This window comes from Ictidomys tridecemlineatus, chromosome 15, assembly GCF_052094955.1.
Source record: "Ictidomys tridecemlineatus isolate mIctTri1 chromosome 15, mIctTri1.hap1, whole genome shotgun sequence".
NCBI lineage: Eukaryota > Metazoa > Chordata > Mammalia > Rodentia > Sciuridae > Ictidomys > Ictidomys tridecemlineatus.
In genome coordinates, this window is record NC_135491.1 from 14,333,140 (window position 1) to 14,347,485 (window position 14,346).

Below are 14,346 nucleotides of genomic sequence, written 5' to 3' on the forward strand. Positions count from 1 at the left end.
GGGGAAGAGGCGGCAGGGGAAGGGTCGCAGAGCCCGAGCAACTTCACGATTGCGATGTGTGATGGGCGCGGCGATGCAGTGTGTTTGTGGGCGTGATTTTGAGTGTGGTCGGGGTGGGCTGGGGAATCCGGCGCTGAGTCTGTGAGGTTGCACGTGGTTCTAAGGGTGTAAGTGTAGGGACAAGGGCTACTGGGGGACGTGCATGACTCGGTGGCTAAATGGGATTGTGCAGTGTGTGCCTGCAATTGTGATGGGTAACACAACTGCACACTGTAAATAATTCTAAGATTCTCTGAGTGTGAGTACGCACCTGAGTGGGCGCATAGAAGTGTAAACGACTTCAGGGTTGTGACACGTTTTGAGATCCTGGGCTGCGCGCAAGCTTCTCCGCGCGTGTGTATGTGTTTTATGCGAGATCCTGGACCATTGTGTGTAGTCGTAGGAGCCTGGGACTTTGTGGTCCTGTGCAGGTGTCTCCAGCTGGCTGTGTGCGTGTGGGGCTAGAGGACGTGAATGAGGTTGTGAATGACTAAGGGGTGTGTGTGGGCGGGTGACTAGGTTTGGGAGGTCCCCCGGGAGTAGCTGTGAATGAATACGACGAAGATCCGGGGCTCTTTGTGGACCTGTGTGTATGTGTTTGTATGCGGGTACTCGTGTGTGTTCCGCCTCCAGATAACAAAGCCACCCTCCCAAACCCCTCATCACCAGACGCACCAGACGCCAGGGCGAGGAGCCCCAGCCTCAAAGGGAACTCTCAGCTGTATGTAAATGCCGCCATCTGCCGGGCGGCCGCGCCCCTCCCCCTCGGCCGCAGCTGGGCTGCCCGTTTGGCCTCCGGAAGGTGTGAGGAGCAAATGGGCAGGAAATTCGTCTTCACGCACCAGGAGCCAGGAGTCGCTCTCCCACCCCAGGACGAATGCGGTGGGGGCACCCCCAGACCCTCCAAAACCCCTTAGTATCCCAGGGCCACAGCAAAAAAAACGCCAGTTAGGGGCGAATGTTCCAGCCCTGGACATAATCATTCCGTGCCCAGGGCAAAGCCCGTTGGATGGAGGAAACTCGTTCCTTTTCCCGGAGGAGGGGAAATTAATTTGGAGGCTAATGGTTTTCGGGGGGAAATACAGGTTGAATTTAAATGCATATTGTCTGCCAGAGGCCAGCAAAGTCAGGCACACAGAGTGCTCATTTTGTAATTAATAGAAGAATGCCAATCTAGAACCTTCTCCTAATCCTGAGGACCTGGAGTAGGGGAGGGTCTGAGCCAGAGAAGGCTGTGGGTCAGCTCACGCAATGTCCAGGCTCCTTCTCATTCTGCCGCTCTTTCCCCCCTCCCTATGGATGGAGGGATGCCCTCGGGTGCCTCCTCAAGGGCCCAGGCCTCTGAGCTCCCACAGCCCCCAGGGATTCCTCTGTGCTGGCCCCACCCTCTGCCCTGGCCGCCCCACCGGCCCTGACCACTCTGGCCCATGGGATCTTTCTGAACACAAACCCGGCCCCGTCCTCCCCTGCATACTCTTCAGTGGCTCGTGCATCTTTAAGACTGACATTTGAAGTCCTTGTCCCACATCCTCACTACTCAGATTCTGTGGCCACCCAAAGGGAAAAGCCAGACCTTGTGGACCCAGATTATTGGGCAGCAGATTAGGGTCGGGTGGGAGAGTGAACCTCCCATCTTGGAGATGTTCACATAGAATTTGGGCAAGATTAGAATTAGTTGTGGGAGGGCTGGGGCTGAGCATAGCGCACTTGCCTTGCATGTGTGAGGCCTAGGTTTGATTCTCAGCACGGCATATGAATAAATAAAATAAAGGTCTGTCAACAACTTAAAAAAAAAAAAAAAGAAATTAGCTGTGGGAGATGGCAAACTTCTGCCCTGGGTAACTTGAGAAAGTAACAGATTCCAGGTTTGATATACCTAAAAATTTTTAAAAATTAAAAATTGTCTGGGGCTGAGATTGTGGCTCAGAGGAATAGTGCTCACCTTGCCTGCAGGAGGCACTGGGTTTCATCCTCAGCCCCACAAAAAATAGTGTGTCCACCTATAACTAAAAATAAACACTTAAAATAAATACTTAAAACAACAACTTGCCTCTCATATACAAGGCTCTAGATTGGATTCCTGGCACCATAAAAAATGAATAAATTTTTTAAAGTAGCCCTTATTGCAGGTTTGTGCTAAGCGTTATGGCATTTCTCAGGGACTCATGGCACATGTGTGGGAAATGTACTTTACAGGATTTCTGACTATCTTTTTGGCTGTTTGGGACTTACTTTTTGGCATCAAGGACTGAACTCAGGGGTATTCAACCACACCCCCAGCCCTATTTTATATTTTATTTAGAGACAGAGTCTCAACTGAGTTGCTTAGTGCCTCCCTACTGCTGAGGCTGGCTTTGAACTTGAGATCCTCCTGCCTCAGCCTCTTGTGCTCCACTGTGCCTGGCTGGGACTTTTTCTTATGTGCTAACCTTAGAGACCACAGAAGGCCTGCTGAGGTGACATGTGCGCTGAGACCTAGAGGAGGTGAGGGTGGCAAAGGAAGTGCACAGGCTAAGGCCTACGCGAGGTCCCCAGGGCTTTCCTTCTCATTTCGTTCTGGGCTCTGCTCAACTGTACCTTCCCAAGACGCCTTTCTGGACCATTCCCTCAAGTATAAAGTAGCCCTCCAAGTCCCCAAGCCCCTGCTTCTCCCACATTTTTTTTCATTTCTGAGGACTGAACCCAAGGGCACTGTCCCACTGAGCTATACCCCAGCCCTTTTCCGTCAGTCTTGCTAAACTGCCCGAGCTTTGGATCTCCCCCCTCAGCCTCCAGAGTCACCGGGTTCATTTTTCTTTATCCATTGAACATCCCTAAGAACTACCGGGTTGTCATCTTCTCTGTGGGACCCCAGCTCCATGAGGGCGGAGCTCCCCACCCCTGTAGCCCACTTCTGCAGCCAGGGCCAGCAGGGGGCCAGGGGGAGGAGCCAGTATCAACCCCTTGGGGTGAGGAAATAGAGGCTAAGGCCTCGCCAGGGTCACAGAGCCCGAGGCGTGACCCGGAGATGCAGGTCCTGTTGGGGTGCTTTAATGCTACGCAGTGCTGTCCATCAGAAGACCCCAGGACACGATGCACCCCTGGTGCCCAGGGCACTTGAGGATCATGTCCCACCATGTCATACAAGCAGGTCAAATCCTCTCCCTCCCCACCAGCTTTCAGCGAGTGTCACCTGACTGCACAAGAGGCTGAGCTGGCACCAAAGTGAGCGGCAAGTCTGGGAGATCCAATGGTTGCAAGAGCACGTGCCACCCAGAATGCCAAAGGCTGCTGTCCCAGAGCCACTCTTGACCCCAGAGGGGAGGGGCTGGCGGATAAACCTCTTCCTTCCAAGTACTGGTGCAGGGGAATTGGAAAGGCCCTCAGGTTCCATAGGATGTAGGCACACCTGGGGGCAAGCTCCCAGCCCACCAGGGGCTCCCCCAGGACACTCACTCACAGAAGCAGCTTTGTCCTCTTATTCTGTCTCATTTCTTAAAACCACATGCAAAGCAAATGCAGGCCCTTCCTCTATCCAGGAACTTCTCCAAACTAGGGAGCCCTGAGGATGTGGGTCGGCTTCCTGCATTAGAAACAGTACCCAGGGCTGGGCGTGTTCTTGCAAACTTTATCTTTGCAGATGCCCACGAACTTTTTTTTTTTTTTTAATTGAACCTAGGGGTGCCCTACCACACTAATCCCAGGCCTTTTTGAGACAAGTTCTTGCTAAATTGCTGGGGCTGGCCTCAAAGTTGTGATTCTCCTGCTTCAGCCTCAGCCTCCTAAGATCACAGGTGTGCCCCTCAGCATCTGGCTGACCATTATTTCAAGTGCTTTTAGTTCTTATAAGAAACATCAAGGAAGATCTTTTAAAAATAGTTGGTACTAGCAGTAGGTGCCAGCCAGAGCAGAGAGGCTGGGAGGAAGTCACTTCAAGCCAAAAGGTCCAGCACATTTCTATCTGTGACAACCATGTGGCCTGTTAAGGGCAGGCCCCATTTAACCCCATGGACAGTTCATGTCACTATTCCTGACAGCCTCTCTAAGGTACCAACACCCCTGTTTTAGAGATGACAAAACCAAGGTGGAGAGGTGCCTCCCTTAGATTCCTACAGCTACTACCCCAGGCCTATGTAGAAGGGGCTCTGCTTTTAAGCTGAGGCAGAAACTAAGGCACCGAGAGGTAAAATAACTTGCCCAGGGTCACACAGCCTGCCAGGAAGTGGCAGAGCTTGCACCCGCACTTGAACAGTCAGGAACTCACACAGCCGTGCTTGCCAATATGGGGGCCAGGAGACACATGTGGCTATTTAAATCTCAGGGCAATTTCAGCCTGGTGTGTGAGGCCCTGGGCTTCACCCAGCACCGCAGAAAACCAATCAACAGTGAGATTTAATATAAATCCACATTTCTGGGCGGGCACTGTAGCAGTCTTATGCCCCAGATACTCTGGAAGCTGAGGCAGGAAGACCATTCAAGCCCTGGAGTTCAAGACCAGCCTCGGCAACACAGTGAGAGCGCATCTCAAAAATCAATCCATCGATCCTTCAATCCATCCACTCATCCATCCCTCCCAACTTTGGGCTTCTGTTGAAAAACCAGAAGCTCAAACAGCTCCAGGGCCACGGCTGGCGGGAGGTGAGCAGATGTCCAGGTGAGGTGGGCCATCTCTAGACCACCAGGGCTCAACTTGGCTTTATTTCCACGGGAGCTACCTGTGTTTAACCCCCATCCTCTGCTTTTCTCCACATGCGAGGAATCTGGAGCCAGAGAGGTACACTTTTTGCAGATCAAACAGCACATGGGAAGATAGCCGAGCAGAGACCCAGGTTTCCAGACAGCCAGGCCCAAACTGGCCCTGATCCTACAGAGCCTCTGCTCTGTTCGGCAGTCAGCTGGCCACTGTGGCATGATGACCCAAGTCCCGGACCTCACCCTGATGCCCCATCTGGAGACTCTCCGGACACAGGAATTGTGCCATCTGGGATGCACTTTATTGGACATGTGGCTGCCCAAGCCTTGGTCTGGGAGCACTGGGGCCTGAGGCCCTGAACCCAGGCAGTGAGTTTGAGGAGGCCCAAAGCATCAGGGCTGTTTGGAGCGAGGCCACAAGCGGCTAGTGAGAGAGCCAAAGAAGAGTTTCTGCTTGTTGGACTTGGCGAGCTCAGCCAGGCGCTGCTGTTCCTCCTGCGGTCAGGGGACAAGAGGAGGAGGAAGTCAGCCTGGGGTAGGTGGGTTTCCTCCCACACTGCCAGTTCCCAGCCTCAGCCCAGGGGCCAGCCTTCCTTTAGACTTTGGCCCAGGGCCCACTCCCCTCCCCAAACCAACAGAGCACTGCACGCCAGCTCCAGCCCCTGTTCACACACTGGTAAGGGCCAGCTGCGTCACAGGAGCTCAACCTCAGATGCCTGGGGGACACCACACTCAGATCCCAGGCCCTCAGGATTTTCATCCATGAACTTCAGCAGTTTCTCAGGCAGAAAATTCTCAGAAGCCCCTCCCTTAATCCCAGGGCCCAACCCCAAAGCCTGGGAACCTATCTCAGACCCTAGACCCCATCCTGGATACTGGGGGAGCCCCAGATCCAAAGACCATAGCCTTCCTAAACAGACTGCCCTGTCCTACTCTGAGCACCCAGTGGCTGGCATGGGGGAAGCCCCTGGCCCAGGTATCAGGCCTTCTCTGGGCACTTAGGGACTCTAGCTAGCCCCAGAAAGCCAACCCGGAATCTGGCCAGCCGCAGCCTGGACCTGAGCATCTTTTCTGACTCGAGCCACACACCAGTGTCCCTCCAAGACCAGCAAAGTTCCCTCCCCAGACTCCTGGCCCAGTGCCATGGACACCTCCCTCCAGACGTGATCTAAACCCTAAGTCTACCTCCACAGGGAGTCCCCAGGACTCACAAGTGTCAAGGACACTCCCTCCTCCAGACCCATCTCACGTGCTTTCCGTTTCCTGAGCAGCCCAGAGAACCAGGCCACCCTCCTCACCACATCCCTGCCCGGAAGGCTGTGTCCCCGCCTCCAGGTCACAGATACTGAGGCAAAGGAGAAGGTACTGGCCAAGGTCACAGTCAGCCAGGGGACAGTAAAGAGAGGGGCTGCTTCAGGAACCTCCTTCAGGAGCCTCAGAAGGGACCGTGGGCGTGGAGGGGTCCAACCTGCTCGAGCTGGCTCTGCCGCTGCTTGAAAGCCTCCAGCGGGTCGTCCTCCAGGGCGTAGTGCTCCAGCACGGTCCGCACGTCCTCCACCTGGTTCAGAGCGATGGCTGCGGGCACAACAGGACGCGGTCAGCCAGCCTTGAGGCCCAAGGGAGGCAGGGCCCAGAGGGCCAAGGTCAGATCCTAGACCGACACTCCCTGGAACGCTCGCAATGCTCCACAAGGGCTCCCCCATCATTCCCAGGGGAGCCCCCGGACACAGGAGTCTCTGGGACTCCAAGCTGCTCGTGGCCTCTGCCCCTCGACTGCAGTTTGGTTTCCCAGCACTGGAGACTGAGCCCAGGGCCTCACCTGACTGCCAGGGGACAAGAAAGACAAGGCAGAATCAAGCATCTGCCATCACCTTGAGGACCAGGTCCCTGGGGTCAGGGGCTAGGAGGGCGGGACCAGCCTCACTCTTAAGGAAGGCAGACAGGTCCAACAAGACCCGGTCGTCCGAGTTGCCGTCCCAGGGCCGCAGGGCGACGCCGTTGTAGGGCTGCAGGCGGAAGGCTTCCTTCTTGCAGTCCACGACCACCACTCGGGCCGGGTCCCGATTCAGACACGAAATGTCCTGGAAGTGGGCGACAGGTCAGGTCACTCTCTGTGCCCCTCCCCTCCCCACGAGGAACATGCACACACAAGGCATCACCATGGCCCCTCTCCCAAACTCCATCTGCAGAGCCCTCGGCCTCTGGCTGGGCGGAGTCACGCCAGCTCCTAGGCCCTTTTGGGATGGGCGGGCCCTGGCGTGTCCAACTACTGCCCAGGTGAGGTGACTGTGATACGCTGCAGGTCGAGGAACCTCTTGCCCAGGAAAAAGAGGTGCAGATGGACTCACAGCAACACACAGGGAGCACACAGACTGACACAGACCTTTGTCACAGTCCATGCACCACTGAATCCCAATGTAAGCCCCCAGCCCCACCAAGATCCACATAGAAGCCCAACAGACGCCTGGGCACAGGGAATCCTGGAGCCAGGCCCAGACCCCGGCATGTGTTTCCAAAAACAGACTCATGGGAGCAACTGCAATTATCCACTGTCCTGAAGCACCCAGTTACAGACACAGAGAGACGGAACTCCACATCACTACCCCTCACCCACAACTGTCTTCTTTAGGGAGACCCCACTTCTCCCCACTCCCCCAGATTCTGGAGGAAGGGCCAAAATGCTCCGCCAAGCTCAGGTCCTGCCAGGAGAATGAGATCTGTACAGAATCACAAGCAGGGTGGAGGCTGGGACTGGAGTTCAGCCTTCTTTCTGGCAGTGCTGGCACCCAAGCCCACCCCAGAGGCCCACCATGACCCCCACACGCACCTTGACGTGGTGTCCATCCATGTATCTTGTGGCATCCCGGAAGAGGCGGTAGGAGATGAAGCCATGGGGGTCCACACTGTCGATGAGTGGAAACGCAGTCTGGGGGATCGGGGAGAGGTCAGCTGGGTCTGGCCCAGCAGATCTCTTGCTCCCCACACCACCCAGGCCTGCTCTGCCCCGGAGCCTCACCATGCCCGTCTCTGACGTGAAGATGACGATTTCGTACAGAGGTGCAAGCTGCTGGAACAAGGTCTCGATGCCTGGCCGCTTCTTGAACCTCCAGCCAGTAGCCAGCTGGGGGATGAGGGCAGTGAGCCACCAAGACCACGAGGGGCCCGGGGCCTAGACCCAGCCAGGGGGTTCCCAGAGTCAGGGTTCCCTCTGTTCTTGGGGGTTTGAGAACACAAGGGCTAAGAACTAGAGTCTGGAGCAAGAGCCGACTCCTGGCACACCCCCGACAGCCCCACAATGGGCACTGAAAGCGAGGCCGTGGGGAGAGACAGGCTCTCCCCAAGATTACACAGTACCCCCAGCCCACTGCACAGGTCTATCCCCAACCCGCTGCCTTCCCCGAGACACACCGACCACTCAGGGTGCAAGAGGACACCAGTGAGCTCCAAGACAAGTGTGTAGGGCGGCTGGTAGTATGGCTCCCGCAGAGGGTCTGGAAGAAGGCAGGGACTGGTGGGCTCAATGATCATCTGTGGGACAGAAAAAGGACAAGGGTGCTAGACACTGAAGGTGGGGGCTGAGAACGGAAGGGAGGGACCAGGCCCAGGTCCCGGCTTACCTGTCTATAATCTTTGAAATACTTGTATGTCCGACGTAACTGCTGAACCAGAATTGGATCTAGGAGAACATAGGGCACAAAGGATTCCAAGATAAGCTGTTGCTTGACCTCCCAAACACCAGAGGTTTGTGATCCACCAGACACACAGCAGGTCTACTCCTGCTTGGTTTCAATCAGCTCATTTCCAGGCCAAAAGGTAGATGGCAATGACATATTACCAGGTGGGAACAAAGATATTCATTTACACAGTTTTTAAAAAAATATGTTTGATTGTAGATGGACACAATACCACAATACCTTTATTAATCTTAATGTAGTGCTGAGGACCGAACCCAGTACCTCACCCATGCTAGGTGAGTGCTCTACCGCTGAGCCCCAGTCCCAGCCCCCTCACTTACCCAGTTTTTTTTTTTTTTTTTTTTAACATTTATTTATTTTTTCTTAGTTCTTGGCGGACACAACATCTTTGTTGGTATGTGGTGCTGCTGAGGATCGAACCTGGGCCGCACGCATGCTAGGCAAGCGCGCTACCGCTTGAGCCACATCCCCAGCCCCTCACTTACCCAGTTTTAATGTGAATACTTAATTCCACACTCCATGTCAGGTATAAAAATAGCCTACCTAAAATTCAGACATATAGGGGCCAGGGCTGTGGCTCAGTGGCAGAGTGCTTGCCTCGCACAAGTGAGGTACTTGGTTCGATCCTCAGCACCACATGAAAATAAATAAAACTAAATAAAGGTATTGTGTCCATTTACAACAAAAATATTTTTTAAAAATTCAGACATGTACACCTTTTGATCTTATGCCAGTGTTTAGTCCATCCTGAGCTTGAGATGTCTGCTCAAAGCCAGCGCACTAGTCTAGTTATACTACAGTGAACACAGACACATCTGTGTGCTTAAAACCAGAGATTCTCAACTTAGAACACTTTTATTTATCTTGTCCCTCCAACACACACCACCACCGTAAATTTGGCAATGTCTAGAGACCTTTTTTTTTTTTGATGCTAGGACTGAACCCAGGATCTCACCCATGCTAAGCATGGGCTCTACCACTAAGCTGCACCCCAGCCCATGGGGACAGTTTTGATTGCCATGATTCTAGCACCTAGTACGTAAATATAATTATCCTGGGTGCTGCTAAACATCCTATGTGCACAAGACAGTCCCCCCACAGTAAAGAATGATCTAGTTCAAACTGTTAATAGGGCTGAAGGTGAAAAACCCTGGTTTAAACGAGTACACTGGCTTCAGCTGAAACCGAGAGCTTCCAGGAGTGCCTGCTGGAGGGCAGTATTTTCAGTCCAGTTCTACCTATGCGCCACTCTGAAAAACCACAATATTAAAACCAGTTAATATGCACATTTTAAACCTACGTCTCTACCTGCCCAATTTAAATCAGCATATTGATTTGTTGAAGCCACTATAATTTTATATCTGCCCAGTTAAAACATACTCACCCCAATGCCTCGCTGCAATAATCAGTATAACAAACTCCCCAGCACAAAACAGGTGGCTTTCTGGATCCACCAATTTTACTTTTCTCTTGGGAAGAGCCAGGTGTGACAGAATTGACAACTACTATCCAATTTGTCAGAAGCTCCCCATCAAAAGCTGGTTAATGAGAGGGGGAGGGAGGGAGGCATTGTTTTGAAAATGAGGAGCCTGGTGGGGTAGGAGCTTAGGGGGAAAAAAAAGGCTGTCATAAAGAGGAGGGGGTTAGGGGCTGCAGATGCTCAGATCTAAGGCACAGGAAGCCATGTGTCTGGGGATAGACTGCCCTGTCTCCCCAAGCCCTCCCACCCAGGTTCCCCTCCCCCATCTGTCCTCGCCATCTGCTCCTGGGTTGAGGGGCCAGGAAAGGGGGCTGGAGCTTTGTAATGCCCCTCCCCCAAGCCATCCAGCTGCTGTCCCCCCAATGGAAGGAGGAGGGGCTGGGAGCACCAGATGGGGAGGGCTCCTGTGCCTAAGTGGCACAGTTAAGAGGGCCAGGGGACCCCAGAATCTGTGCTTGTTGACTTACCATTGTCGAACTCATCAGGAATCTGGGAGGTGGAGAGAAAAATGGAAAGTTTGGGAAGGAACAGGCAGGACCCCAACATACTTATAAAAGGTTCTCCAAGACCTCTGAGAGGAGTAGAAGGTCCTTGGGAGGGAGAGGATCACTCCAGGCCAGAGACAAGCCTGAGTAGACCAAAGGGAACCCACCCTCACAAAGGAAGGACTCCGGCAAGGCCTTGTTTCCCCCTCACCTTGGCACCGTTTTCATCCACAGGGTTGTTTCCTGCAAGGGAGACAATCAATGACATGGGGACCCCATCTCCTGGCTCTTGAGGGTAGAGGGTATGTCAGGGGCTTGGACTCCTGGGTCTGAGAGAGAGGGCTAGAGGTATGGCCTCCTAGATTCAAGGGAGGAGGGGACTGGGATGGACTTTTGGGTGTTGAGGGAAGACACAGCTTAGAAGGCTGGTCCAGGCTATCCTCCTCCATATTCCCTTCTTCCAATTGGTTCCCGTAGCCTGATACAGGAACCAGCTCGAGAGACAGAAGAGGGAGAAAGAAGAAAGGATTCTCTAGTTTTCAAAATAGGTGTCCTAGTTGGCAGCCCTATTGAAGGGTCAGAGAATGAAGATCAGTGAAGCCACTACAGGGAAAGAGGGGAAGGTTCCACAGTAGAATTCAGGAAGCCAGCAGAACAAAATTGGCGGGCAGGGGCATGTCCCTCACCGAAAATATAGATGATGCTCACAGTCCCACCAGCTCCAAGCAAACCAGCAAGCCAAAGTGCAACTTTTTTGGCATAGCTGGGACCTTCTGAGCCTGGCTGCTGCTGTGGCCCCTGGGCTTTAGTGCTCCCATGGCTTCCAATCTCTGCAGCCTGCAGATTGGGGGAGGAGTGGAGGAAGGTGGTTAGCTAAGAGAGGAGAGAGACAAGGTCAGGATACTTTGACCTCTACTCTAGTTCAAGTAGAATCAAAATCAGAAGTCAAGAAGCAGACACCCACATAACCCCCAGCATTGTATTCTTGGAGGGGCAACTGAGAGGACCCCCTTCAGAGAGTCTAAACTAGACTGTACAGGGCAACGAATCCAGGAATTTAAGAACTGACAGGCCAGTTTACCCAGGACCCTGGAGGTAAGAGGACTGGAGGGTCTGGAGCCCAGCAAAGTCAGTCAGGGAGACTAAGGGATCAGGTCGCCCAAATTTGGGGTGCCTGAAGTTGGGGGACAGAAGGCACACGGGACAAGACTGAGAGTTAAAACATCCGGATTCCTACGGCTCAAGGTAGCAGGGTCTAGAAAAAAAAGGACAGGAGTGGGGGCAGGGAAGAGCAACTTGTATGGGACTTGGGGAAAAAAAGGTAACGGAAGTAATGAACTGGAGGTCAGAATGGTTGGGATCTGTCCACATGGAAGAAGGTCGAATCCGAAGCCCGGACATCTACTTCACTACCACTAACAACTCCAAGAAAATACCCGCAAGGCCAGGCTGGAACCCCAGCGTCCCGGGTCCCTCCCCGTCGTGTTATCACCTGAGTGTTCACTGACACAGGGAAAGAGGTGACCTCTTTGGCCGCCCACGTGGGTGGGAGGTGTGATCCAGAGGATGCCCTTGGGGCCCCAATATCCATCCCAGGAAGCAAATGTGCCCCTGGCAGGCAGGGAAACACCCCTCAAACGCAGGCGGATTTCCATTCAGCACCCTGAGGTGCAGCATCCCAGAACCCCTGCCCGGCAGCTATACGCCCGAAATTTCATGGAGGAGCCCGGGCACCCAGGGCCCAATCTCACTCAGCTCACCTGGTCTGGGGCTCGGGGGGGCGGCGTCGCCAGCCTCGTGCACAGCCCCCGCGCGCCGAGCCCGAGCCCGCTCCGCAAGCGCGAGAACAGCGCCGCCGAGGCCGCCATCTTGCGCTGACGCCACGAGGCCCCGCCCACTCGCTCCCTCTTCTCCCGCCCCGGGCGCAAGCTGCCGCCAATGAGGACGCAGAGAAGAGGTGGGTGGACGGGTGCCTGAGAGAGACAAGAAGCTCCTGGCGGATTGCCGCAGGTGTTATCGCCTTAGATTTCTTTATTAGCTGTCTCCCAGGCACACCAACTGGAGTACCGTCAGCTGGCACCACGCCCCCCTCAATCCTTAGGGAACACCAGTTCAGCAACTGGACGAGGCAGGGGCGAGGATAAGCCTATTGCTTGGAGGTAAAGCTAAGGCTAGGGCTGGGGCTGTAGGTCAGCGCTAGAGCGTTTGCCTAGCATGCATGAGGCACTGGGTTCGATCCTCACTCAGCACCTCACAAAAATAAGTAAAAGGTTAAAAAAAAAAAAAGAACCCATAATAGCTGTCTCCCCTAAGGGAGGTCTTTATCTTCACCTCTCAATTTTCAGAAGTGAAAACAGACTTGGAGGACATCTGAAAAGCCAGCCCTGAGCTGAGATGGAATCTGCCTTCTTTCCCATACTCAGAGCTCTTCTTGCCCCTCCTACCATGAATTCTTATAAAGGGACAGGAGAGGCAGCACAGCGCCATGCGTGGCTGGAGAGGGCCCTTAATAGCGAGAAATCAACGAATTTTGAGTTTGCAAAAGCCGTGAATGTTTGCCAAATCGTTTTCAGTGTGTGTGGGCTCTGATAACTTATATATAAAAACCAAAAATACTAATGTAGCAGAAGCCCGGCAAGGTAAAGAAACGGAATCCAGGGTGGGGTTACTGCTGAAGGGGATGGATTGGGGCTGCTGCCAAAACTGGTTCTCTCTCTGGTACCTATTGTTTCCTAAGCTGGGAAGTGGGGACATGGGTCTTCGTGGTTATTTACTTATTTTAGGTACCAGGAATTGAACCTAAGGGCGCTTAACCACTGAGCCACATCCCCAGCTTTTTAAAAAATTCTGAGACAGGGTCTCACTAGATCTCTTGCAGCCTAAGTTGCTAAGACTGGCTTTGAAACGGAGATCCTCCTGCCTCAGCTTTCCAAACCACTGGGATTACAGGCATATGCCACCCTGCCCAGCGGTATCTTTTTAAATATCTGAAGTATTTTATAATACTGTCATATTTTTAGAAGTGTTAATATTGGTCGGGCGTGGTGATGCATGCCTATAATCCCAGTGGCTTGGGAGGCTGAGAAGGGAAGATCACAAGTTTGAGGCCAGCCTCAGCAATTTGCCAAGGCTCTGTGCTCCTTAGTGAGACTCTTGTCTTAAAAAATAAAAAGGGCCGGGAATATGGCTCAGTGGTTAAGCACTTCTGGGTTCCATTCCCAGTAAACCCCTCCCCCCAAGAAGATATTAACGATGTAATATCAAACGAGGAACAGGAAGTTCAAGATACAAAGCCCCATTCTTTTTTATTTTTTTTTAGTTATAGACAGACACAATACCTTATACCGTGCTGAGGATTGAACCCAGTGCCTCACATGTAAGAGGCAAGCACTCCACCACTGAGCTACCCAGCCCCCAAAGCCCCATTCTTAACATTGCTCCCACTCCTGTCTCCAAGTTATCACAAGCTCCAGTAATTCTGGTGTTACTGCTCTTGGAACTCAAGATAAAGGACCATCAAGTGTGCTGCTAGGCGACATTTAGGTTGTAGGGCTTGTTTTTTTGTAGTTATTCATCATGCCTTTATTTTACTTGTTTATTTTTATGTGGTGATAAGGAACGAACCCAGTGCCTCCTATATGCCAGGCAAGCGCTCTACCACTGGGCTACAGCCCCAACCCCTGTAGGGCGGGGGTTGACTGTGATTTTCACTTAGTAGAATTCATGCCTGAGTAAGAAGTAATTTTGTTAGTCGCATAGCAAGCTCTGTTCCAATGACCTTTCCAATGTCTTCTCATCCACCCCTCTCATGAGCCTTCTGAGGTACAAACTCATTTTCTAGATGGGAGAACTTTGATAGTATCCAGTTCTTTACCCCAAAGCACAAAAAGAAGTAAATGGGCTCTGTAAATAACCCCACCACAAACCACACACACACACACACACACACACACACACACACACACACACACACAGC

General features: G+C 53.0%; 1 protein-coding gene across 1 annotated transcript; it reads right to left on the bottom strand.

Annotated features, from left to right (window-relative positions):
• Window positions 1–4,990: 4,990 nt before the first annotated feature.
• Window positions 4,991–12,287, bottom strand: Timm50 (translocase of inner mitochondrial membrane 50). The gene is made up of 11 exons (XM_005336419.5): window positions 12,131–12,287; window positions 11,057–11,207; window positions 10,582–10,613; window positions 10,353–10,374; window positions 8,328–8,386; window positions 8,119–8,238; window positions 7,727–7,831; window positions 7,538–7,636; window positions 6,635–6,791; window positions 6,179–6,285; window positions 4,991–5,205 (listed from the first exon to the last, which is right to left on the bottom strand). Exons 1-11 carry the CDS (start codon window positions 12,236–12,238, stop codon window positions 5,104–5,106), a joined length of 1,062 nt encoding a protein of 353 aa, XP_005336476.1. The 5' UTR covers window positions 12,239–12,287; the 3' UTR covers window positions 4,991–5,103.
• Window positions 12,288–14,346: the final 2,059 nt, after the last annotated feature.